General features: G+C 46.0%; 1 protein-coding gene across 6 annotated transcripts in view; it reads left to right on the top strand.

Moving 5' to 3' along the window:
- Nucleotides 1–27704, top strand: part of LOC140385401 (uncharacterized) — a 649931-nt gene that overhangs the window by 459780 nt on the left and 162447 nt on the right. For all 6 annotated transcript variants that reach the window (XM_072467513.1, XM_072467511.1, XM_072467516.1 and 3 more), the window contains 2 exons: nucleotides 17309–17476; nucleotides 18395–18559. In XM_072467513.1, the coding sequence (XP_072323614.1) occupies nucleotides 17309–17476; nucleotides 18395–18559 (333 nt within the window). The remainder of the gene's footprint in view (nucleotides 1–17308; nucleotides 17477–18394; nucleotides 18560–27704) is intronic.

Below are 27704 nucleotides of genomic sequence, written 5' to 3'. Positions count from 1 at the left end.
CAGGACAAGATATAGAGGGTAATAAGACGTACATGTAATTGGTCAGCACAAGATGTAAGTTCCAGAGCAGTAGCAAGACTCCATGATAACGTACTCTGTATCAGATTGCCATCCTACCGCAAGAGACACAATAAAAGGATCTTGGTTTGGACTGATCAAAGTGTTTTGGTGAGTTCTTCATAATAGTAGAAGGGACCAAATACAACAGACGGAGCTGAGGGGCCAGAGTGGGTCAACGCCTCTAGTTCTACCAGTTAGTAAAGGGTGTTTTTCATTATTTATTCTTTCAAAGAATGTGGGCCTCACTAGCTAGTCAACATTTGTTGCCGACCCTTAATTGTCCTTGAAAGAATGATGGTGAGCCGCATTACTGCTGCAGTCCATGTGGTGTAGGTATATCCACAGTACTGTTAGGGAGTTTCAGGATTTTCACCCAGTAACAGTGAAAGTATAGTCCCAAGACAGGATGATATTTGGCTTGGAGGGGAATGTGCAGATGGTGGTGTTCCCATGCATCTGCTGCCCTTGTCCTTCTAGGTGGTATAGGTTGGAGGCTTGGAAGAATGGGAATCATCCACCCTGACCTCCTGCACCCATGAGCGCCGGAGGAGATGCGCAATGAAACTCAACTGAATGCACAGGTCCAGCATTGCAGGCATAGCTAGTGAGGCTCACATTCTATGAAAGAATACATTTTTTTAAATACCCTTTACTAACTGGTAGAACTAGAGGCGTTGACCCACTCTGGCCCCTCAGCTCCGTGTGTTGTATTTGGTCCCTTGTACTATTATGAAGAACTCACGAAACACTTTGATCAGTCCAAACCAAGATCCTTTTATTGGGTCTCGTGTGGTAGGATAGCAATGTGATACAGCGCACATTATCATGGCGTCTTCCTTCTGCTCTGGAACTTACACTTTTGCTGACCAATTACATGTACGTTTTACTACCCTCTATATCTTGGCCTGAAGATGGCCTGATGTGCGATATAAACACCCGTGCTACTTTAATATGTCTGTGTGACCATTCTGAATAGTTTCCTAGTGCTTTGATGAGAGGCAACTCTGGGATCTGCAGTTTTGGTGAAGGCAGGCTGCTGATCTCCATTCCCTATGGCCTTTGATGACTGTGACTGGCACCCTCTGGTATCCCCAGGCTTGGAAGGCTCATGGATACCGAAGGACACCTGCAGCAGCTCAGAAACCTCCTGTGAGGCAACTAGCATTAGAGGCATTTGGATCACTGGCAGAGGGGTAGGGGAGCTCCTCTGAAGTCACTCAGTGCATTGAGAGGAACCCTCAAGTGTGGCTGGCTGAGCTCCTCGGGCCCCTGTATGCACGGTGGCACCTCCCTGCTTCCTGTAGATGGAGGTATACCTGGAAGCACATCTAAGGACAATGTCATTCCCTCATTGGTCCATTGCCACTGTGACGTCAGTGATCTGCAGGTTAGTGCTAACATTAAGCATCCACTCAGCAGTCTACTGGATCTGCATCTGCTTGAAAGTTGTCAACCACTCCATGGATGAAGCAATGCACACATGTCCTGAGGCATGGTTTAGTTAATGGAACATGTCTGCTCAAAGCCTCAGGCAGCTCTGTCAGATTCTCCACTGTCTGTCTCTGGAAGTGTGTGACTGACACCAGAGGCTCGTCATCAAGCTGGGGCGCAGCATTGGCCTGGTCTTCAACAGTCCTCCGACTGTCAGGACCCGCATCTTTTACAGCCACTTTAAGCTGCATCTGCGTTCCTGTGAGATGCTCACCAGAATGTGTCCCTGAGCCAAATCATGAACATCTACTCACTAAGGTGATTGTGCTTGTGCTTGAAGCAGGGGAAAGATGTAGCGTAGCTCTGTCTGAGACATTGACACTCTCACCCTCAGGGAAGGTCTGAGGAAATATGGTGGCTTTGCCACATCGTTGTGATGCAAAGAAAGGAAACACAAAATTAACTCCTTTGCATGTCAATTCTCTACAAGAGCATAAACGTAGGAGCAGAAGTAGACCATTCAGCCCAGTGAGTCTGCTCTGCCATTCAATGAGATCATGACTGATCTGAGGTGATAATCCTCTACTCCACTTTCCCGCCTTTTCCCCATTCCCTTACTGATTTAAAAAATTTGTCTATCTCAACCTTGAACAAACCTAATGGCCCAGTCTCTACAGCCCTCTATGGTAAAGAATTCCACAGATTCAGTACCCTCTGAGAGAAGAAATTCTTCTCACTTCTGTTTTAAATGGGTGATCCCTTACTCTGAGATTATGCCGTCTTGTCCTGGACTTTCCCAGAAGGAGAAACAACCTCTTCGCATCTACCCTATCAAGTTACCTGAGAATATTGGATGTCTCAATAAGGTTGTCTCTCATTCTTCTAAACTCCAATGAGTACAGACCGACTCACCCTCTCCCCATAATAAAATTCCTCCACACCTGGGAACAACCTAGTGAACCTTCTCTGGACTGCATCGCTCGCCCTTTGCTACCAGAGTTGATGGAAAAGCTCTAACCCTCATAACTTTGTCTCCCCATCACACCAATCTTAGCATCAGAAATGGAATGTCTACCCTGCTCTCCTGCCAACCCGATTCCTCTTGAATGTCCCAGGACACCTTCATTTTCGTCCTTTCCTTGTTGTAGCGGTCCCTTTCCTCCTGCATGCAGAAGGGTACAGTGAGTTAGCCTTCAGAACCTGATGAGGAGAAATCCTGCAGGTTTCCATATCTACCTGAACCTCCAAAACTTAGACTGTCATAAGATGTGGCTGAGATGCAGATGCTATTGGCCCATATGCGGTCAATACTCCCAAGGCAGCTGGTGAAAGGGGTACGGAGAAAGCATAACCACCCATTGGATTCCTTCAAAATGTATGATCCTTCTGTTCCAGCCCATCATTCATCCACTTTTCAAACGTTAAACACTCAGGCCAGGATATGCAAAACGCAATTGACCCCTCTCCCATCAGTGACGGGCGTTTTCCCCGATATTCAATGTTGGGATCATCGTTATACCAAATTAGCATATCATTATCAGGCCCATACGCTGGAATCATTTCCCACCCCATCAAAACATCCATCCACAGCGACATGACGGCAGAACGGCATGCGCTTGGCGAGCAGGCATTTCAGGGTAGCTCAGGTGAGTGCAGTACTCGTGGGAGAGCTGAACGGTGCTGGGGGCGTCCGGGCAGTGTGCCCAGGCACACTGCGGTGTGGCGGTTCCAGGGTTAACTTGTTTTGCCACTGCGCACTGGGGCGGCCTTTAAAAATGATACCCCGGCCCTTGGGTTTCTAAGTTGATGGTGGAACAGGTGAATCAGAGGCCACTCCACCAGCGATATGTCGTGGAACCCAAACTTTGAAGCTTTTTTTCAAAGTGCTGAACTGTATGCCATTGGTGACTTCATTTCCGCTTTTCCTGCCTGCCATTGGCCTTTGCCGATTTCCAGGAAAATCTCACCATCAGACTGACCATTGCAGTTTGGAGTAGGTCACTTACCCTCTTCCTGCACTTAACCTCAACCTCATTAATGTACTCCATGGCTGTTCACCTCTGTTGCGACCCTCATCCAAACCTCCTTAGTTGGATGGGATGGCTTCTTCCTTCCATCAGCTGGGAACAAAACATCCTATTGTCTCCAGATGGGCTGGAGGGGGTCATGCAGAGAGGCATTGATGAACCACGGGGCTATTCTCTGTGCAGTCTGCACCATCCCTTCACTTTATCTGCAATGTGCTTTTTAAAAAATCTCCCTCTGCAGAATGGATCTGGAGTATCCAATCCATCCCTGAGCATTCACTCTCACTGACTCTCTTGCTTTCAGTCAAGCACTATTGGAACAGTATGGGTTGGTTATCTTGGTTGGCTAGATTGTTAGAGTGTGGCACAGGATTATGCCAATGGTGCAAGCTCAATCCTCATACCAAATATGATCAGGTTGCCTCCTTCCCTTGTGACATGCTTGACCTGGAGTTGTGCCTCTCAAGCGAGACAACTGCTTGTCTCTCTGTGGCCAATCAGAGACAATGGCTATTTGCTTCACTGTTGGAACATTGTAAGTTTGAAGGCAGGACTGGTTGCCATTTAAAAATGTGTCATGTGAGAGTGCCTTTAAGAACTGGATGTTTAAGCAATGTACCTTTAAGAAAACAGTGATGTCATAGAAGTGGGTGGAGCTCAGCTCAGTTCAGCCATTTTGCAGTTTAGTTTTGCAGGTTTTGTTTGAAAATAGCTTGTGAATGTCTGTGTTTTGCAGTGAGCTGGAATTGCTGTGAGATCTCTGCCATTCTACAGAAAATATATATATCCTTTAACCTGATGTGATTTTGTTTAAAGGTGTTAAGTCTCTTGGAAGTTTGAAGGAACATTCTAAGGAGTTATTTACTGTTGCAATGTTTTCTGAGTTATCTTTGAAGTAAGAGGTGTTAAGAGATCCAATGTTTATTTAAGATGTTAAGTTGAGTTCATGGAATAAACAGTGTTTTGTGATTAAAAACCCACGTGTCCATAATTGTAATTCCACACCTAGGGAAAAAGCCGTGTGCTCGGAAAAGCAACAAATCCATTAAAGAGTGGGGTTGGTTGAACTCCATGATACATTTTGGGGTTCTGAAAACGCCTCGCCCATAACAATTGGGGGCTCAAGGGGGAAAAAAGTATATCTATTGGATTGGCTTTTGTGAACTTAAAGACAGGTGTGGTATTTTAGTTTAAGTGGGGAGAGTGTTGTGAACAATGGCTCTTTCAGAGGCTCAGAAGTTTTTGGGGTGGAGAATGTCACACGTAGTACTTTACGGACAGAAACAAAAAGCAGACTGTTAGATTTGGCAAGAACATTGCAGTTAACATTACCTGACAAAATGCGAAAAGATTAGGTAATTATGGCGGTGGTTAAGCATTTAAAGTTGCCTGAGATAGAGTTTGACTCATTGGAAATATCAAAAATTCAGTTGCAAATTAAGCAAATGGAACATGAGAAAGAATTAAAGCGGCTGGCATACGAGAGTGAGAGAGAGGAAAAAGAAAGAGAAAGAGAGAGAGAGGAAAAAGAGAGAGGAAAAAGAAAAGGAGAAGAAAGGAGAAAAGAACGAATAGCCCTAGCAGAACAAAAAGAAAGGGAGATACAGATCAGGGAAAAAGATAAAGAGAGGGAGTTTGAGCTTCAGAAAATGGCCATGAAACATGACAATCAGTTATAATTGGCAGACGTAAAGGGACACGTACAGTTGGAGGAGATGGATGAGGATAATTAGACAGAGCATCATAGTCAAAGACATGGGGAGGATCTATTTAAATATGTCCAAGCATTGCCAATGTTTGACGAGAAGGAAGTGGAAGCCTTTTTCATTTAATTTGAGAAGGTAGCTAAACAAATGAAATGGCCACAGGACATGTGGGTATTACTGATTCAAACAAAGCTGGTAGGTAGAGCTAGTGAAGTGTTTGCATCACTACCAGAGGAGGTAGCTGGAACGTACGAGGAGGTGAAGAAATCCATCTTAAGTGCATATGAGCTCGTGCCTGAAGCTTACAGACAAAGGTTTAGAAATTTAAGGAAAGAATTTGGTCAAACATACATTTAGTTTGAAAGGCTCAAACAGAGTAATTTTGATAGGTGAAAATGAAAATCACTTATTGTCACAAGTAGGCTTCAATGAAGTTACTGTGAAAAGCCCCTAGTCGCCACATTCTGGCGCCTGTTCGGGGAGGCTGGTACGGGAATTGAACCGTGCTGCTGGCCTGCCTTGGTCTGCCTTAAAAGCCAGCTATTTAGCCCAGTGTGCTAAGCCAGGTGGATAAGGGCTTTGAAAATAGACCAAACGTATGAAGCTCTCAGAGAAATTATACTTTTGGAGGAGTTTAAAAATTCAATTCCTGATGTAGTGAGAACTCATGTGGAAGAACAGAGGGATGAAATTCAAGATTAGCAGCGGAAATGGCAGATGATTATGAATTAGTTCATAAATCAAAGATTGGTTTCCGACATCCGTTTCAGCCGGTGAGGGATAGAAACTGGGGACATGAGAAATACTCAACTGGTAAAGGTAAAGGTGATCTGATGGGAGACAATAAAGAGAGTGTACCTCAGATTAAAAAAGAAATCCAGGAGGGTGGAAAAGAAATGAAAAGTTTCAAATGTTTTCACTGTAATAAACTAGGCCATGTAAAGTCATAGTGTTGGTGGCTGAAGAAAAGCACTGGGAAGGCTGATGTGGTTAAACAGGATAAGACAGTGGGGTTTGTTAGAGTGGTAAAGGAAAGCCCAAGGGAAGCGAAGGAGGTGCAAACGATTGTACAGCCTGTTCAAGAAGTAATTGTTAAGAAGGTGCCAGATGTATTTAAATAATTTACTTGTGTGGGTAAAGTTTACTCATGTGTTATCAGGAGGAGCCGGTAAAGAAGTCACAATTTTAAGAGATACAGGGGCTAGTCAATCTTTAATGGTAAGAGATGAGGAATTATGTATTTTGGGAAGAATGTTGCCAGAAAAGGTGGTGATATGTGGAATTCAGGGTGAGAGGAGTAGCGTTCCATTATATAAGGTAAGGTTGGAAAGTCCAGTGAAGAGTGGTGAAGTGGTAGTAGGAGTAATAGATAAACTATCTTGTCCAGGAATACAGTTTATCTTGGGTAATGATGTGGCTGGATCGCAGGTGGGAGTGATGCCTACTGTGGTTGATAAGCCAATTGAAATCAGTCAACTGAAGTGTTAAAGGACGAATATCCTGGGATTTTTCCGGATTGTGTAGTAACAAGGTCGCAAAGTCACAGGTTAAGACAAGAGGAGAAATCAAAGAGTGAAGATGAAGTTGAAGTGCAATTATCAGAAACGATTTTTGATCAGATGGTTGAAAAAGAACAAGAACAGGTGGAGGATGAGGCGGATATTTTTAGTTCAGGAAAATTGGCTGAGTTACAACAGAAAGATGTAGAAATAAAACGGATATGTCAGACAGCATATACGGAAGAGGAATCTGAGAGTATACCAGAGTGTTATTACCGTAAAAATGATGTCTTGATGAGAAAATGGAGACCTTTACATATGCAGGCGGATGAAAAGTGGGCAGAAGTTCATCAAGTAGTATTGCCGGTAGGGTATAGAAAGGAGGTGTAGCGGGTTGCACATGAGGTACCAGTGGGAGGTCATTTGGGAATAAGGAAAACTCAAGCTAAACTCCAGAAACATTTTTATTGGCCTGGACTACATAAAGATGTAGTTAAATGTTGTCAATCATGTCACACATGTCAAGTGATAGGGAAACCTCAAGCAGTGATAAAACCTATGCCATGGGGGCACTCTTTCCCTCCCCGCCGGCCACTGTAAAGCTCCGCCATGACGGAGGCCCTTTGGCGCCGGTTGCCACGGCGCCAGTCACTCCAGTGCCGGACTAGCCCCCGAAGGTGCGGAGGATTCCGCACCTTCCGGGCGGCTCGACGCTGGAGTGGTTCGCGCCACTCTTTGGCGCCGGTAAAGCCCGCCCGCCGGATACCGGAGAATCCCGCCCCATGACTGTGGAACACAAGTTCCTGCACTTATGATGCTGAAATTTCTGCCCTGACTCCCACCCCCATTATGGAATTGACGGGCCCGACACTTTACTTCCCCTAATTGGGTGGCCGACCACGATCACTTGACAACTGGTTCATTGTAACCTGCTCAGGGATCCTGCTGATTTCCATGTCCTGAATTAAATTCCATTCATTCACTTTCAGTGGAACCTGAAACATATCTGGAGCCTTGGCAACTTACTCACTCATCTTCAGGATCCTAAAATCTACACCCGTCAGGCCCTGGTTATTGCTCATGCTTTAAATTAACTAACTTATCCATTTATTCATCATTATGACATTCCACTTGCTGTCAGTCACTTTGGGATTCACCTCCTCTTGAAACATCTTTCTCTTTAGGAAAGACTGATGCAAAGTACACGTTAAATACGTCAACCATTTCTTTGGTCATCATTCGCAAATTGACAATCCCTTCCTCTCAGTGGTCTCGCTTTACTTTTAACAATTCTCTTTTTAATGATATACTTGTAATTCGCTTTGCTATTCCTTTTGATGTCTTTTGATTTTTTTTCTTATATGTTAGCTTTCCATATCCTGCCCTTAGCCTCTTTTCTTATAATCTCAGATTCTTTAGTTTTTCATTATTATTATTCTCGTCTTCATAGGCCCTTTTCTCCAATTTTAATTGGCCTCTAACCTCTTTATTCATCCATGATATCCCTACTAGTGGTTTCTGAATTCTTAATGGAATATATTTATTCTGCACCATTTGTAATTCCTTTTAAAAATTCAAAATAAAATACCACAATTGGGATAGTGCTACATCTTCCTTCCACCTGCGCTCAGCTAGCTCTTTCTACGGCCTGGCCTAATCCAGGTTGGTATTATTATTTTTGCACTGACTATTTTCTCTTTCTATTTGGATCTTAAACCTTACATTAAGGTCATTTTTAGCTCAACCTCCAGATTTAACAATACAACCTTTGCAAGCCCACCAATGTAGTGTTTGAAGAAGGAGTCCGATACACATTTTAGGAATTTGATTCTCTTTTTACTCCCTCTAACAATCCAATGGGTGAGATAGGCTAGAGAGGGAGGCCCTATTCCCCTTTTGTTGAGGGGACCAGAACCAAGGGCATAGATTTAGGGTGAGTGGTAGGAGGTTTGGGGAGATTGAAGGGAAAATTTGCTCATCCAGCGGTTTGTGGGAATCTGGAGTCTATTGCCTGAAAAGGTGATAGAGGCAATCCTCATAAAAGTACTTGAATCATAGATCATAGAATTTACAGTGCAGAAGGAGGCCATTCGGCCCATCGAGTCTGCACCGGCTCTTGGAAAAAGCACCCTACCCAAGGTCAACACCTCCACCCTATCCCCACAACCCAGTAACCCCAACACAAAGGGCAATTTTGGACACTAAGGGCAATTTGGACACTAAGGGCAATTTATCATGGCCAATCCACCTAACCTGCACATCTTTGGACTGTGGAAGGAAACTGGAGCACCCGGAGGAAACCCACGCACACATGGGGAGGATGTGCAGACGCCGCACAGACAGTGACCCAAACCGGCATCAAACCTGGGACCCTGGAGCTGTGAAGCAATTGTGCTATCCACAATGCTACCGTGCTGCCCAAATTGCAAATCGGCGGCATGTGGCACAGTGGTTAGCACTGGGACTGCGGCGCTGAGGACCCGGGTTCGAAGCCCAGCCCTGGGTCACTGTCCATGTGGAATTTGCACATTCTCCCCATGTCTGCGTGGGTTTCACCCCCACAACCCAAAGATGTGCAGGTTAGGTGTATTGGCCACGCTAAATTGCCTCTTAATTGGAAAAATAAATTGGGTACTCTAAATGTAAAAAAAAAAGAAAGTACTTGAATGTGCGCTGGAAGTGTATACAAGACTACAGACAAGAACTGAGGAATGAGATTAGGCTGGATGGCTACTTGTCAGCCAGTGCAGACACAATGGGCTGAATGGCCTCCATACATGCTGTATAATAATAATCTTTATCAGTGTCACAAGTATGCATACATTAATACTGCAATAAAGTTACTGTGAAAATAGGAGGTAATTTCAGAGGGTCAGCACTGAGGATGATTGAGGTTCTTGGGTGGTGTCCCATGAGAGGCACTCAGGAAAGAGGTGCTCCCCTGCCTCAGGAGGCCTGAACACCCTTTCAATGTTGGGGGAGGTGGGGATGGCGCAGAGAAGGACGACTGCTATGAGATTCAAACCCGACACTCGGGCAGCAGTGTGACAACAAAGGGGATAAGGTGTAAGGAAGGTAAAATCCACTGATTATGGAGGTATGACTGTCAGGGATTAGTGTCAGGATGGAAGGCTATTACAAATAGTGGATCGTTTAATCTCCAGCCCTTGTGAGCTGGGGGAATGAGGGTCCCATCTAAGGATGAGGTTGATATGCTAATTTTAGTCTTCACATGAATCAGATGTACCTCACCTGCCACAAGGGGAAGCCAGTTGCCTGATTATCTCCCTTACCCTTCCTTGACGAATCAATTATGCCAAACAAGGCAGCACAGCAAAAATGATTGTGCCACTGATTGGAGATATGGGGCGGGATTCTCCATCCGTTCACGCTGGTGGGATTTTCTGGTCCTTCTGAATAAATGGGGGATTTGGTTGAATGCCAAATTTTCGGTCCTCAATAGCAGCGGTAGCGGGCGGCATTGGGATCGGAGAAACTGTAGCCAGTTAAAATGGCTAACTCCCGATTTAGAATGGCTAACCCCGATGAAAAATGGCGAACAGAAAAGGCTGATGGGGAAATCAGCCAACAGGACTAAAACAAGCAGCTACAGGTAAACTGTGTATTCACCTCTGGGAAGGCCAGACAAGATCGATACCGGGAACCATCAGCACAACAAAACACCAGCCATCTGCATACTAATGAGCAATCCCCGGGAACAATGTGCAACATTTTAGACACAAAGCCAACCCAGACTTTTCGGCGCCAACAGGAGCCTACACAAAGGGAGGTGAACGATCACCTCAAGACCGCCCATCGATCAAGGAATCGCTCCAGCATTGGAGAATATCGAACCAAGTGATTGGGACAAAGTCCAATCACTTGGAACCAAGTGCAGGGTCCGCCCCGAAAGGCGGGAAGCCCCTGGGGACTATGAGAATAGAGTCCAAGTTCAAATCGACCCTTCTGCTGCTACCCCTCTGCATCCTCCTGCTTCTTCTTCTGACCGGGTCACTCAGCAACGCAGACCAACCCTTGACAGTGACCGGTCCAGCCATTGCGAAACATCTCGTAAGTCTTAATCCAACCCTCGCAACGAGATAGACACTCCTAGCTATCAATCTGTACCAGCTTCCAATCCAGCAGGCTCAGAACCCGAACGAAAGGCCATTCGTTTCCCTGACCTGGTGGGCCATTTCCAAGTTAAGTATTGGCCTATTAGTTGTAGGAAGTAGCTTAGACATAGAATTTATGCATGAGTATTGATTACTGTATATAATAAATGTGCTTTGATTTAACTCTTACTAAGCGGTGTATTGGATTATTGATCATTACTCGGACTTGAACCACATGGCGGTATCAGAAAGATACCTGGCGACTCAAGAGCAAAGGTGATAGAACAGAGCAATTAAACTAAGGCTAAAGTTAGCAACAACAAAACCCGACTATGATCTTAATATTTTGTAAGTATTGTCCCCAAGCATTGCACTCATCTACATTGGAGAGATCTCATTAATGTTGACCCCAATACAAGGTGTTATGGTGAAGACTCTCATCACTCACCCTGTTCAAAGTCATGATAGGGGACATCATTGAGGAACCCATGAGGTTAAAAAGCTGATCTAATGCATACACACAACTGCCCTATCACCTAACACTTGGGTTGGTGTGGGGAGGTGGGGGGGAGGAGGTGGGAAATGGTCAGAAGTTAGGTACCACTGAGACTCTCTAGGGTCGACAGGCTTCATCCAGGTGGAGTTGATAGGACCAACTGTGGGAAAGTGGCTATTGTGTGAAAGGGAATGGAGTGAGGCTTAGTGGAGAGGCGCTCATTGAGGGAAACGAATATGGGTAGATGTCCCAGTAGCAATGAGGGCTGAGGGTCAGGGCACTGTCAGAGATCCTCATAGCTCACTTTAGATAGATAGATAGAATTTACAGTGCCGAAGGAGGCCATTCGGCCCATCGAGTCTGCACCAGTCCTTGGAAAGAGCACCATACTTAAGCTCACACCTCCACCCATAACCCAGTAACCCCATCTAACCTTTTGGACACTTTGGCAATTTATCATGGCCAATGCACCTAACCTGCCCAACTTTGGACTGTGGGAGGAAACCAGAGCACCCGGAGGAAACCCACGCAGACACGGGGAGAACGTGCAGACTCCGCACAGACAGTCACCCGAGGCCAGAATTGAATCCAGGGCCCTGGTGCTATGAGGCAGCAGTGCTAACCACTGTGCCATCGTGCCGCCCTTAACTTTGATGTTCTCTTCCTTTCAGTTTATGATTCTGGAGAATCATGGAGGCAGTTGAGTTGGCTATTCTATTGATTGCGATCAACCAGCAGCAGCAACACCGACATGCCGCTGCACTTGGCCAGTAACGGCACCCTGCAGAGGAGAGGGACGCTGGGGCTATTGCTCTTCTGGGAGTTGAGCCGCAGATGGTGGAGCCTTCGAGGAGCACCAACCGACAAGGGTATCCCAAAGTCAAACATTATACCTCCAGATATCGGAACTGCAGTGCTAGAGAAGACTGCATCTGCCCCCAGGGGACAGTCAACCACCTTTGCCAGGTTATGCAAGAGTTGGGACCACATACAATGGGAGGTAACTCATTGCCTGTGACCCTTAAAATCACTGTTGCTTTGAACTTCTATGCCAGCCGCTCGTTTCAGGGCAGCGTGGGTAACCTGTGCAGTATTTCCCAGTTAGCCACATACAAGTGTATACTGGAGGTCACAGTTATGTGCGAGGGCCCACATGGGCATAAACCTGGACTGGGACCAGGCGAGCCAGAATGCCAGGGCCATGGAATTCACCCAATTAACAAGAATGCCCCAAATACAGGATGTGATAGACGACAGCCATGTGGCTCTGCAGTCTTCATGGCATCATACAGCGCTATACATGGACCACAAGAGATACTCCCTCAATGTCCAAATCGTCTATGACCACATGATGTGTGCATTATGCATGTGTGTGCCCGTTTCCCAGAGAGTGCCCATGACAGTTACCTTGCAGATCCCAGCCAGCTTTGAGGAAGAGCAGTGGCTGGAGGACGGCTCTTTTAGGACAGGCAGTGCCCACTCAGGACATGGCTGTTACAGCAGTGCGAAGGCCACAAACACCCACTGAGATGCGCTATAACGAGGCTCACGCATCAAAAGACATGCTGGCTGAGCAGGCAATTGGACTGCTCAAGATGTGGTTCCGGTGACTGGACCAGTCGGGATGCCCTCCAATTCTGCTCCCACAGGGTGTCCCAGATCTTCTATACTGTCCTCCGAGAAGTCTCACTCAGAGCTGCTCAAGTCAGTGGTGCCCAGAGGGCGTGAGGATGGTTCAGACTGGTCGACTGATTGCCCTGCAAGTGAAGGGAGATGGCTTTAGTGTATCACAGGGATAACTAATGGCAGTTAGGTTGAACCATGACTGCGTGTCTTGAGAGTTCTGACTTTTGTCTGCTGTTCCCATTTCACCCTCTGCTCAGGTGTTGTCCTGCCGGCCAACTTAAGCTCTTTCCTCAAAGGGCATGAGGCATCTCAGCTCGGGCATGGCTCTGGCTGGCTGTGCTCACGGTTGTTATGCTTGCATTTATCCTGCAAAGAGATAGATAGGAAGAGTGTAGGTGGGAGTCCTGCCAGTTCAAATGGCGATGAAGTCTGCCATGCGTGGACTTGAGTGGGAGCAGGGATGTGAGAAGCAGATTAGCTACTGGGGGGAACATGGGGAGGTGGGCCATATAATAAGTGTTCGGAACCATGAGGTGGCTAGGTGAGTGATCACCGTGGAGGTGTGAAGGGATGCAGCGAGAGATATGAGGAGCACCTGGCTGCGTAAGAAGGTCATTCACCTTCTTGTGGCACTGTTGTCCCGTCCTATTCTGCAGTAAGCTGACACTGACTAAGGCTGCCACTGCCTCCCAGACGGGGCTGGTGACCTTGGTGGATGGACGTCTGCAGGAACGCGGGTCTAGGTTGTCTTGCCTCTGATTCACACCATCCAGGAGAATCTCGATGCAGGCTTCCTGGCGGCCATCTCCCGACTTGTTCAAGAACGAGTGGTGGACAGACATTTATAAGGAACACCCCATTGATTGCAGAGACTACGTTGTCCTGGGGTGAGTGAATCATTGACAGGCTACCACGAGCATGATTCATGGTTAAAAATATTATGATGAAGAGGCGCAATATTCCATGAGATTTTCATTTGCACCGGTTTTCTAACCAGACTCAACACTTTGAAAAAATATAAGATTATTCCCTGCATCTTGTTCAGAATCTGTAAAGTTATAGCCAGCACCAATTAACCTTGAATTATGAACCCTAAAGGTTTGATTCCTATGTTGTACAATTATTACTTTTCCTGCACTACCAATCACTTTGCCAGAGACTTTCTATTCTTTCTGCCCTTTGGGAGGCTATGTTCTCCCACCAGAGATGAATCGCCTTTGACTATAAGAGAGCCCCCCACCAGAGATACCCCTCATTACAGAGGCTCCCACCAGAGACCCTGCATAAAAGAGCCCCTCAGCAAAGACACCCCCATAACAGAGATCTCCCCCCCCCCCATTAAAAAGCCCACCACCAGAGAGCACCCCCTCCCTCATTACAGAGATCCCTGCCTGCAAGCTCAAGAGCAATCCAGTCAGAGACAGTGTAAAACTCACGACTTTAAAGCTCACCTATGCCCTACACCTGCTGGCTCAGGCAGAGAAAGCAGCACCTATATATTCCTGGAACGCGAAAACCACATCAACTGGATTATTGATCTGCAAAGATTTCTTTCAAATCAATGGGAAAATGGTTTTACTCGGCTGTGATTGGCAGCTTGCAAACATCAGCTCTCTGGATTGTTTAATTTAATTTCCCTTCACACTTGAATGGATCTCAGGTACCCTGTTGTGAAACTATCTGCAATATGTTTAGAAACATCGAGCTATGATTGATTGCTCTTGGACCACATCAAAAGCAGTTAAGTGCTTTCTGCAGAGAAAAAGAGGAAGAGAGAGCACTTTATGATGTTCAAATTTTCACACATGCCTTGAAATTGCGCAATGATGCTTGGAATCACACCAACAACATTGATTAACCATTCCCGTGCATTTCCCGGGTTTAACACAGACATGTTTTTTGTCTCGATTCTCAAATTGGTTAAAAGTACAGCCACCTTCAGAACGATCAGTAATCCCATATTTGTACTGAAATCTGCCCGTCTCACATTTTGTCGATCGTGAAACACTGCCACCACTGAATCCTCCATCCGTTGCTTTATTGCAGAGTTGCCTGTACTCAATGGGAAAGTACCTGCAAATGACTGTCTTCCCAGAAAAGATTTTTGGGAGCGTCAGTCATTTGGTTGAAAAGAGTCTTTACTTCGGAATTCGACCCCCATTAATATTTACAGTCAATCGACATGAGGAATGTTTGCACAATCAAGTAACTTAAATGCCAATACAGACTCCAGGATTTCAAGTTCAAATCTCTTCAGTCTCTTATACTATTTTGATAAAATCCATGATATATCTCTCTATGGACTAATCATCTGTTTTCTAAACCTGTCCAATGCCTCCAATAAGTCATCCTTTTGTGTAGAAATTATCCAACAACTGTTATAGAAGGTCCAGTCCCGCTTCACTATCCCAATCATTCACGTTCCACGCTGAAAATACTTTACTCCGAATATTACTGTTTTCAGGAAATGATAAGACCATACCATGCTTCTTTCAGGGTAATAAAATAACCCATGCCCACATGTCAATTTCAGTTTTCCAGTGCTGATATAGCTTTGCCTCCGAGAAAATCAGTGGATAATCAAGGCCTGATATTCTACATCGTCCTTCTGCCATCCTGTAACTTAAATTTGTCAGCAGTAATATACTTTTCCTTCAGAGGATGAAGCCAAAAAACTTATTTTACAGCAAACAATCATCAAGGCTTAATGTTAATATTAACTTATTATATGATGGAGGAATAATACAGCAGGTTGTGAAGTGGCAATCCAATTGTGATTGTCAATCCACAGATGCTCTGGCCCGTGATTTTACAATCATTTGACAAGTCCTCCTTATCTTTGAGCTTTGGAAATTCCAAACAGCAACGGAAAAGAAATTCAATATAGTTTTAATTAGCTGTCAGGGAGACTGCAAGAAGCTCCTCTAATTAACAGTGATCAAAATTGTCAGTTGCTACAAGATCGCACAGTGTACCTAACAACAGGACCTCAATGAAGTTAAATACTGTTACAAGGGCAGGTCAAAGGCTGGGAATTCTGACCCATTTCACTCACCTACTGACTCCCAAAGCCTGTCACCATCTACGAGGCACAAGTCAGAAATATGATGGAATCCCATTGACTGGCCTTGGTGAGTGCAGCTCCAACAACACTCAAGAAGCTCTGCATGATGCAGGACAAAGAAGCCCGCTTGATAGGCACCACATCCACCACTGATATGCACACTGATGCCACTGTGCAAACTACAAGATGCACTGCAGAAACTCATCAAGGTTCATTCGACAGCACCTTTTAAAGCCTTGTGACCTCAACTACCTATAAAGCCAAGGGTAGCAGAACATTGGCAATACTATTACCTGCCAAGTTCCCTCGAAGCCACACACTATCCTGACTTGGAATTATATCACTGTTTCTTCACTGTGGCTGGATCAAACGCCTGGAACTCCATTCCTAACAGCACTGTGGGTGCAACAACACTGTAGTGATCTCTATTTGCATGTACATAAGGGGTTAATGTGTAATCAATAGCACCAGGTGATCACTAGAGGGCCAGACCAACAGGGGTATTAAAAGCAACCACATTGTGTGTCTCTCTCTCTCTCTTTCGGGTGTACTGTGACCAGAACAGGAGTATAAGATTAGCTCAGATGGTTAGTGTAGTTGAACATAGCTACTGCAGTTAGATCTTGTTGACCTTATCACTAGTATTAATATTAAAGTAAAGAACTCACGCAATTATTGTTATAGCTGCTCAATAAACCTTTTGTTACTACTGGACGAGTTCAAGTCTTCTTCATCAAGATTCAGAAGACCTTATCAGAAACCAAGGTTTGAGTAACACATATTACACTCAGTAGTATATCAAAACACATAAAGAAGTATAATAAAAGACGATACAGGAGTGTAATAAAAGAAACACTCCATGAAATGGAGTGGTTTAAAAAGGCAGCTCAAACGGCTGCCTCAAAATCACTACCTAACCTCCAGTGTTTGCTTACTGTTTCTGGACTTACTGTTACTGTTATGGACTTGCAAAATAATTCATTCAGTGTGAAGTTCTTTGAGGATTTTCAACATGACAAGATGCTAGATAAATGGCAGTCTTTGTACCATATTGCTTCAATATTCTCTCATATTGCATCCAAGCTTTCAATAACAGTTACATAATTTCCTAGACCAAGATCACTTCTTAGCCTGGATTAATGGGCTTGTCCCATTGAGGAAAAGCTAGGAGCTGACCCCAAAATCGATCTCTGAAATTTAAATTAAGTTATTTACCAATTTACTTATGTTCCCAATACTCAACGGTTATTTTAATATTCTAATCAGATGATATTTGTTTTGCAGTTTCAACAACAGGAGGATCTAGTAAGGTACTTACGGGATGAGCTTAATCAGGAACAGAGCCAATATCAGAAACAACAAAGGCAGCTGGTTAATTTAAAGTACCATACGTCTGAATTGGACGCAGAAGTGGATAATCTCAAAATGAAACAGAAAAGCGAAATGCAGATGGTAAATAAACTTCCTATCATCATAAGTGGTTCTGTTCTGTGCTGACATTGCTCACAAGTGGCCCTTGACAAATGTTGGAATCCAGGGTCAATTAATCCTTTAACCTCTTCGATCTCAGGGTTTTTACAAGATTCAAAGTGATATCCTTATTCATGATCGTCGTTATTTTTATTCAGTATAAGTAACGTCTGAACAGTATTTCAAAACTGCGGCACCATTACCATTACGCTCAGGGTAGAAGTACAATCTCCTTGTGAATAAACCCCAGCCGTGCCCCAGCCAATGTGACACATTACATCCTCTTGTGATCAGAGCACCCTTTTTATATTTTTGCTACATAGCAAAGTCTATAGAGACTGATTAAACCCAATTGTCAGCTTGGTATTATGTTAACAGCCAAATTGCAAAGGATGGCACATATCCATCTGCCCACCTAAGCCAGGTCACAGCATCAGAATTGCTGTCTTCCCATGTTCAAGGCATATTTTTGGAACGCCACTTTTTTCTATCTAGCATCCAGTGTTAGAATTGAGCTTTTGCAGTTCAGGTATATCGTGATTAGATTCAGATTAAAGTTCCCACTTTTCATCCTTGCCTGTATGCGTTAGCCTTGGCTAAAGAATAATAGTATCTACTGTACCAATGTGACATTTTTACATTTCCTTCCATAAATTAAAGCAATCTTGGACCTTCGCACACTGACGTAGAAAATATTAAATGTCACACTGGTGCAGCTTGGTGCTACTTGGAACTAGATTGCTCAAATGCATTTGGACCAATGGAACCAGCAGTTTATTTGTATTGCAACAGCTATTTTACCCGTAAATCTTTCACAAGTAATAAAAAATCAACTCTATGAAAATGTTAATTCCTAATATATCTCATTGCAATAAGTAAAATGCCTTGGTGCTTTCACAGATTAAAGATCAAGAACATCATATATCCACACTAGAAGAAACGATCAAACAGCTGCAAAGTAAACATCAAGGTGTCTGTGATGAGCTAATGAAAGAGAAGTCTCAAGCCAAAGATCTTCAATTAAAGATGACGACAGCTAAAAATAAGACCACCAGCCATGCCGAGGTACACTATAGTTTCATGATTGATGGGACAACAGGTAGGAACAGTACCACTGAGACAGGCACTGCCTGCACCAGGCTGGGACCACAGTCCGAGCAGCAAGGAGAAATTGGTTGGTCACAAGGATTTTAAACTTGTAAACTGGGGGACAGAGTCCTGGCAGAAAAGGTAGCATAAATAATAATTCAAAAACAAACAAAAATGAAAGAGAATAACAGTCAGAAATTGTGCTTAAGGCACCATAGATAAAATGAAAACTAAAATATGTAAAGTAATTAAACCAGGAGAGAGAAATAGGAAATGTGTGAGTAAGAAGAGCAGGACAAGTTAAGGTGTGTGGCCCAAATAAGCATTCTCTACATAAAAGCAGAGTATCAAGAAAACTGAATGAATTTCAGGCACTCAAGTTAGAGGATAGGACGTAGTAACCATTACAGAGACATGGCTACAAAACTGTTATGACTGATAACTAAATACACCAGGGTATAAGGTCTACGGGAAAGATAGGGAAAGTGGTAGAGAGAGAGAAGTAGCCTTAGTGAACAAAGGTGTGCCTTTTTTATACCCCACTCTACATTTCTTAAAAAACTGTGGTGATCAGAGATTGGTTACACCCTAAATGCTCAACTCCGTGAGTGGTTAAAGGTGATGGTCAAAGGGGCGGTACGGTGGCACAGTGGTTAGCACTGTTGCCTCACAGCACCAGGGACTCGGGTTCAGTTCTGGCCTTAGTTGACTGTGTGGAATTTGCACATTCTCCCCGAGTCTGCATGGATTTCCTCCGGGTGCTCTGGTTTACTCCAATATTCCAAAGACATGCAGGTTAGGTGGATTGGCCATGCTCAGTTGCCCAGTAGTGTTCAAAATTGTGCAGGTTAGGTAAGGTTATGGGGATAGGGTGGGGGAGTGGGCCTAGGTAGGCTGCTCTTTCAGAACGTCGATGCAGACTCGATGGGCCGAATGACCTCCTTCTGCACCCGAGGGATTTTATGATCCGGAAAAAGAGATAATGCAAAGCAAAACAACTGGAATAGGTACATAAGGAGGACCCAAGATTGGCAAGGCTGGATAATATCAATGGACTGGTCTCTCATCAAACAGGCCGCGAGGGCAGCAGAGAATAGAAACCAGTGGAGACATATTGTTCATAGTGTGGCCATCCCTCAGAATTAAAAACAATCTGACAGGTATTGGTATCACTGGAATGTCTGCAATAAAAGCTGACCCCATAGCTGACCTCTTGATATTAAAAGCTTTGAGTTATTTTATTGTATATATCCTGTTTTAGGACATTTCATACTCAGGTGAATTGACCAGGCTTGCCTTACTTTACTTTTGTTTCTTTTATTTAACCCTTGTGTTCCCACAAAGAACAACGTAGCAAAGTGGCCAAGTTGACTTAATATATCATACCTTATAGAAACATAGAAAATAAGAACAGGAGTAGGCTATTCAGTCCTTTGCGCCTCTTTGCCATTCAATATGATCATGGTTGATCCTCTATCTCAATGCCATATTCCTGTGCTGTCCCCATACCCCTTGACGTCTTTAGAGTCTAGAAATCTATCTATTTCCTTCTTAAATATATTCAGTGACTTGGCCTCCACATCTTTCTGAGGTAGAGAATTCCACAGCCTCTGAGTGAAGATATTTCTCCTCATCACAGTCTGAAATGGCCTACCCCATATCCTGAGACTGTGACCCCTTGTTCTAGACCCCCAGCCCGAGGAAACAACATCCCTGCAACCAGTCTGTCCAGCCCCTTGAGAATTTTAAACATTTCACTGAGATCTCCTTTCAGTGTTCTAAACTCCAGTGAATACAGGCCCAGTAGACCCAGTCTCTCCTCATACGACAATCTGCCATCCCAGGAATCAGCCTGGTGAATGTTTGCTCCATTCCCTCTATGACAAATACATCCTTTCATAGGTAAGGAGACCAAAACTGCACACAATACTCCAGGAGTAGACTCACCAAGGCCCTGTACAGCTGCAGTAAGACATCCTTACTCCTCTACTCAAATCCTCTTGCAATGACACATAACATATTATTTGCCTTCCTAACTGCTTGCTGCACATGCATGCTTTCACTGATTGGTGTACAAGGACACCCAGGTCCCTTCGTATGCCAACATTTCTCAATTTATCACTATTAAAATAATAATCTGTCATTCTTTTTTCCTTCAGAAGTGGATAAGTTCACACTTACCTATGTTGTACTGCATCTGCCATGTATTTGCCCATTTTCTCAACTTGTCTAAATCGTCTTGAAGCTTCTTAACATCCTCCTCAACATTCACATTTCCACAAAGTTTTGTGTCATCAGTAAATTTAGAAAATGTACATTTGATTCCCTCATCCATTTCATTGATATATGTTGTGAATAGCTTGGACCCAATAGCTTGATCCCTGCAATACCCTACTAGTCAGTGTCTGCCACTCTGGAAAAGACCCATGTATTCTAATTCTCTTTTTTTATCTGCAAACCAATTCTCAATCCATGCCTGTATATTACCTCCAATCCCATGTGCTTTAATTTTGTACACTAGTCTCTTCTGTGGGGCTTTGCCACATTGACTAGTTCTCCCTTATCTATTCTGCTACTTAAGTTCTCAAAAACTCCAGTAGGCTTATCAAACACAACTTCCCTTTCATAAATCCATGTTGACTTTGTCTAACTCCGTTGGTATTTTCTAAGTATCCGGTTTCACATATTTTACAATAGACTCTAGCATTATCCCAACTATGGATGTCAGGCTAACCAGTCTGTAATTCCCTGTTTTCTTCCACCCTCCTTTTTTAAATAGTCGGGTTACATTTTCCAGCTTCCAATCTGCTGGGACAGTTCCAGAATCTACATAATTTTGGAAGATGACAACCAACCAATCCGCCATTTCCACAGCCACCATCTTTAGTATCCTAGGATATAGATGATCAGGTCTGGGAATTTATCACTTTTCAGTACCACTAATTTCTCCAGCACTCTTTTAAATACTACAAATTTCCTTCAATTTCTCCTTCTCACTAGACCCTTGGTTCCCCAGCATTTCTGAGCGGTTACTTGTGTCTTCTTCCATGAAAACTCCCACTCTACTTGGTCAAAGGCCTTCTCCGCGTCCATGGCTGCCACTATCTCCACCTCTCCCTCCACCGATGGCATCATTATCACATTTAGGAGCCTTCGCACATTGGTATTTAGCTGCCTACCCTTTACGAATCCCATCTGTTCCTCGTGAATCACCCCCGGGACACAGTCCTCAATCCTCGTAGCCAACATTTTTGCCAGCAACTTAGCATTTACGTTAAGGAGCGAGATCGGTCTATACGACCCACATTGCAGTGGGTCCTTATCCCGCTTCAAGATCAAAGAGATCGTCGCCTCCGACATTGTCGGGGGCAGGGTCCCCCCCTCCCTTGCTTCATTGAAGGTCCTTACCAGCAACGGGCTAACAGGTCTACAAACCTCCTATAAAACTCCACCGGGACCCCATCCGGCCCCGGGGCCTTCCCTGTCTGCATGCTCTCCAGTCCTTTAACCAGCTCCTCCACCCCAATTGGCGCCCCCAAACCAGCCACCTCCTGCTCCACCACCCTCGGGAACCTCAGTTGGTCCAAAAATCATCGCATCCCCTCTTATCCCCCTGGGGGCTGGGACCTATACAGCTCCTCGTAAAAGGCCTTGAATGCCTCATTCACTTTCACCGCACTCCGCACCGTAGTTCCCCTGCCATCCTTGATTCCACCTATTTCCCTCGCTGCCATCCTCTTACGGAGCTGATATGCCAGCATCCGACTCGCCTTCTCCCCATATTCATGTATCGCCCCCTGTGCCTTCCTCCACTGTGCCTCTGCCTTCCCTGTGGTCAACAGGTCGAACTCCGTCTGGAGACTTTGTCTCTCCCTGAGTAGTCCCTCATCGGGAGCCTCTGCATATCTCCTGTCCACCCTTAAAATCTCCCCCACTAACCTCTCCCTTTCCCTGCCCTCTCTCTTCACCCTATGAGCCCTGATGGATATTAACTCTCCCCTGACCACCGCCTTTAGCGCCTCCCATACTACTCCCACCTGCACCTCCCCGTTGTCGTTGGCCTCCAGATACCTTTCGATGCACCCCCGCACCCTCCCACACACTTCCTCGTCTGCCAGCAGTCCCACATCCAACCGCCACAACGGGCGTTGGTCCCTCTCCTCCCCCAGTTCTAGCTCCACCCAATGCGGGGCGTAGTCTGAACTGGCTATGGCCGAATACTCTGTTCCCTCCACTTTCGGGATCAATGCCCTGCCCAGAACAAAAAAATCTATCCGGGAGTAGACCTTATGTACGTGGGAGAAAAAAGAAAATTCTCTGGCCAAAGGCCTGGCAAATCTCCACGGATCTTCTCCCCCCATCTGATCCATAAACCCCCTGAGCACCTTGGCCGCAGCCGGCCTCTTCCCCGTCCTAGATCTGGAACGATCTAATGCTGGGTCCAGCACCGTGTTAAAATCCCCACCCATTATCAAGCTCCCTACCTCCAAGTCTGGAATACGCCCCAACATCCGTTTCATGAATCCAGCATCATCCCAGTTCGGGGCGTATACATTTACCAATACCACCTCCGTCCCCTGCAACCTACCGCTCACCATCACGTATCGGCCTCCATTGTCCGCTACTATGTTCTTGGCCTCAAACGACACCCGCTTCCCCACCAATATTGCCACCCCTCTATTCTTCGCATCCAGCCCTGAATGGAACACCTGTCCTACCCATCCCTTCCTTAACCTGACCTGATCTGCCACCTTCAGATGTGTCTCCTGAAGCATGGCCACGTCTGCCTTCAGTCCCTTTCGGTGCGCGAACACTCGGGCCCTCTTAACCGGCCCATTTAGGCCTCTCATATTCCACGTGATCAGCCGGATTGGGGGGCTCCCCCCCCCCCCCCCCCACCCCCACCCCCGCCGACTAGCCATCTCCTATCTTAGGCCAGTCCCGCGCCTCCCGCATCCTCCAGTCCCCCAGATGGGGAACCCCGCCCCGACCATCTCTTCCATGTTCAGTTCCCCCTCGGACAGTGCAGCAGCAACCCTAATGTCCCCCCCTCTCCCCCCCTTCCCTCCCCCCTCCCCTCTAGATCCGCATCTAGCACTTTTGCTCCCCCCATATTACTTCCGTGAGTCAGCTGACTTCTGCTGACCCCGGCTTCCCCCACCTTCCCGTTGATCTCCCCCGTGTGGGAGTCTCTCTTCCTCCTTACCTTCCTCCTTTCCCCACACCCCTCCTCCCCAGCGCGGGAAAAAGCCCGCGCTTTCCTGAGCCAGCCCCGCCCCCTGTGGCACAGCTCCTGTTGCGGCCATTGTCCCAGTTCCCCCATCCCCGAGTCTCACCTCCCTCCAGCACCGACGCCCACATTCCCCACCATCTCGTTTACAGGAAAAAAAAAATTTTTTAACCAGAAGTCTACCCACATCCCCATCCAACATGCCACCCATGAAATATTCTTTACCCATATTTACAGCCCTGTATACAATCAACATCCCCCCCCACAACCACAGCCCCTCAGTTTGGATAAAGGTCCAAGCCTCTTCTGACGTTTCAAAATAATGGTGTCGGTCCTGATAAGTGACCCACAGTCGCGCAGGCTGCAGCATGCCGAACCTGACTCTTTTTTTGTGCAGAACCGCCTTGGCCCGGTTGAAGCCAGCTCTCCTCCTTGCCACCTCCGCGCTCCAATCCTGGTAGACTCGGATCACCGCATTCTCCCATCTACTTCTCCGCACCTTCGTGGCCCATCTCAGAACACTTTCTTTGTTCGCGAAGCGATGGAACCTTGCCACTATCGCCCTTGGCGGCTCATCAGCCTTGGGTCTCCTCGCCAGGACCCGGTGAGCCCCTTCCAGCTCCAGGGGGCTCGGAGAGGCCTCCACACCCATCAGCGACTGGAGCATCGTACTCACATACGCCCTGGCATCAGCTCCCTCCACTCCTTCGGGGAGACCCAGAATCCGGAGATTCTTCCTCCTCGACCTGTTCTCCAGGACCTCGAGTCTCTCGGCCCACCTCCTGTGCACCGCCTCGTGCCCCTCCATTTTTACCGCCAGGCCCAGGATCTCGTCCTCGTTCTCATTCATTTTATCCCTCACCTCACGAAGCTCCACCGCTTGGGCCTTCTGGGTCTCCTTCAGCCCCTCGATCACCAACAGCATTGGCGCCAGCACCTCCTTTTTAAGCTCCTCCACACAGTGCTTAAGGAACTCCTGCTGGTCCGGCCCCCACGCTGCTCGATCTCCGCCCTCCGCCATCTTGTTTTTTCCCCCTCGTTTTTGCCGCTGCTCCAGAGCCTCTTTCTCCGATGCTCCACCGCTAATTTCCGCCATACAACGTAAGGGGGGACCTTACTTCACCTTCCCACACGGGATTAAATCAAAATATTTCCGTTGGGGCTCCTCTGGAGAGCCCAAAAGTCCGTTATAGCGGGAGCTGCCGAAATGTGCGGCTTAGCTCTGCATCGCCGCAACCGGAGGTCCGCCCCACCCAGACAGATTCAACATCTCAATTCTCTGAGCCAATAACCTTTCTCACTGTTGCAGTGATTTCATCCTTAACAAACAGTGCCACCACGCACCTACTTTTTTGCCTGCCCTTTCTAAATATCAAAGACCCTTGGATATTAATTTCCCAGCCTTGGTCATCCTGCAGCCATATCTCCTTGACCCTAGCACCACGGAGGCAACATACCATCCTGGTGTCACGTCTGTTGCAGTAGAAACGTGTGTCTGTTCCCCTTACGATATAATCCTCTATCACTATTGCCATCACACTTTATTTTTCTACTTTCTTTACTCCACCACCATGCTTCTGAACCATATGTGGTGCCACGGTCCCAACTCTTGCTGCATTCCCCTGAAAAGCCATCTCCCCCAGCAGTATCCGAAACAGAAAATCTGTTAGAGAGGGATCGAGAGGACTCCTGAACTACCTGCCAAATGCTTTTTTGCCTCTGCACTGTTTGTGTGACTACCTCTCTGTATGTGCTATCTGCGAAGATTTCATGCTTTCAGATGCTCCACAGCATTCAAGTTATCACCAGGCCAGTTTAGCTCAGTGGGCTAGACAGCTGGTTTGTAATGTAGAATAAAGGCCAGCAGCACGGGTTCAATTCCCGTACCGGCTTACCCGAACTGGCGCCGGAATGTGGCGATTAGGGGCTTTTCAGTTAAGATCGGATGTGGGAAGAGTGCAAGGTGTCAGCCAGTGGTTTGGGGGGGAAGAATTTGAGGTGTGGTATGTGGAACTGATGCCAGGCGAGAAATGGTAACTTACCCTTGCAGGTCAGTGGAGGTCATTGGCCTTAATTCGACATTTGATGGCGGTCGTCCTTGTCATGCTGTCCGCACTGACAGCAGCCACTGTCTCCCAGGTGGTATTGATGACCCAGCTGTTGGTCCTCCGATCCCCTCAGTGAACAGGGTGTCCCATCTCGCATCGATGGTATGGATAAGCCTGGCCAGGTCGGCAGTACCAAAGCGAATCCATTTTGTGTGTTGACGGGGAGTGAGCATTTAAAAGCAACTCCCCTTGTTAGCGATGAGACGCTGAGGCGCGGATCTGGTGGTAATAATAATAATCTTTTATTGTCACAAGTATGAAGTTACTGTGAAAAGCCCTGTAGCCACTTAAAATGGCCAACTCCCGATTTAAAATGGCGAACGGCAAAGGCTGATGGGAAAGTCAGCCAACAGGACAAAAACGAGCAGCTGCAGGTTTGCCACCTCAAGACCGCCCATCGATCACGGAACCGCTCCAGCATTGGAGAAAATCGAACCAAGTGATTGGGACAAAGTATATTCCAGGTCAGGGAAACAAATGGCCTTTCGTTCATTTGGGACAAAGTCCAATCACTTGGGACCAGGTACAGGGTCCGCCCCGAAAGGCGGGAAGCCCCTGGGGACTATAAGAATTGAGCCCCAAGTTCAAGTCGCTCTCTTCTTCTTCGGCTCGCTTCCAGCTCTTCCAGCTCTCGTCACTCTTCAGCAGCCGACCGAACCTGTAAGTCTCACTTCAACGCTTGCCACGAGATAGGCGCTCCTAGCTATCAATCTGTACCAACTTCGAATCCCGCAGGCTCAGAACCCGAACGAAAGGCCATTTGTTTCCCTGACCTGGTGGGCCAGTTCCAAGTTAAGTATAGGTCTGTTAGTTGTAGAAGTAGCTTAGACGTAGAATTTATGCATGAGTATTGATTACTGTGTATAATAAATGTGCTTTGATTTAAATCTTACTTATCGGTGTATTGGATTATTGATCATTACTCGGACTTGAACCACGTGGCGGTATCATAAAGATACCTGGTGACTCAATAGCAAAGGTGATAAAACAGAGCAATTAAACTAAGGCAAAGTTAGCAACAGCCCCTAGTCGCCACATTCCGGCGCCTGTTCGGGTAAGCTGGTACGGGAATTGAACCTGCGCTGCTGGCCTTGTTCTGCATTACAAACCAGCTGCCTAGCCCACTGAGCTAAACCAGCCCTATCTCACGAATGCTGAATATAAAATGCACTACATGTATGGTATAGGTAATTCTTGTTAAACACAGACATCAATTTTTCTTATGCCTCTCCCACCCAGGATAAATGGGTAAGACTGCCTCGGAATCAGAACTAGATCCAAATTGGGCTTTCAACAACATTAGTCTCAACTGTATTTTAGTCTGCTATCTGCTCATAGAAGCTGCAGCTAAATGAACTCTAGTCTTGTCGCACACTGAAGACTGGGATAATGTGCTTCAAAAGAAGTTCCTGCTTCAGAGACTTTCAATCAAAGCATTTTGCTATGTTAAAGGCGCTATATAAATGCTTCTGTTGTTGCTCCAACAAAATCCACTGACTCCAACCTTCTTCCTGGCAATGGACTGGGGCCAAACTGGATTATTAACAACTTTGGCATCCAATTGGATGGCCTAACCTAAACTGAATTTCTGACACCATCCAGCACCAAGGCTACCTACTTCGACATCTGTAACATCACCTGTCCCTTCCCAGCCTCAGTTTATCTGCTGGAAACCTCAATCATGGATTTGTTCCCAGCTATTCCAATGCATTTCTAGCTGTCTCCCATTGTGCATGTCCATAAATTTGAGTTCATCCAAAACTCTGCTGTCCATACCCTATTC

Source organism: Scyliorhinus torazame, chromosome 11, assembly GCF_047496885.1.
Source record: "Scyliorhinus torazame isolate Kashiwa2021f chromosome 11, sScyTor2.1, whole genome shotgun sequence".
Classification (NCBI taxonomy): domain Eukaryota; kingdom Metazoa; phylum Chordata; class Chondrichthyes; order Carcharhiniformes; family Scyliorhinidae; genus Scyliorhinus; species Scyliorhinus torazame.
This window is presented reverse-complemented; position numbering and strand designations above follow the sequence as displayed.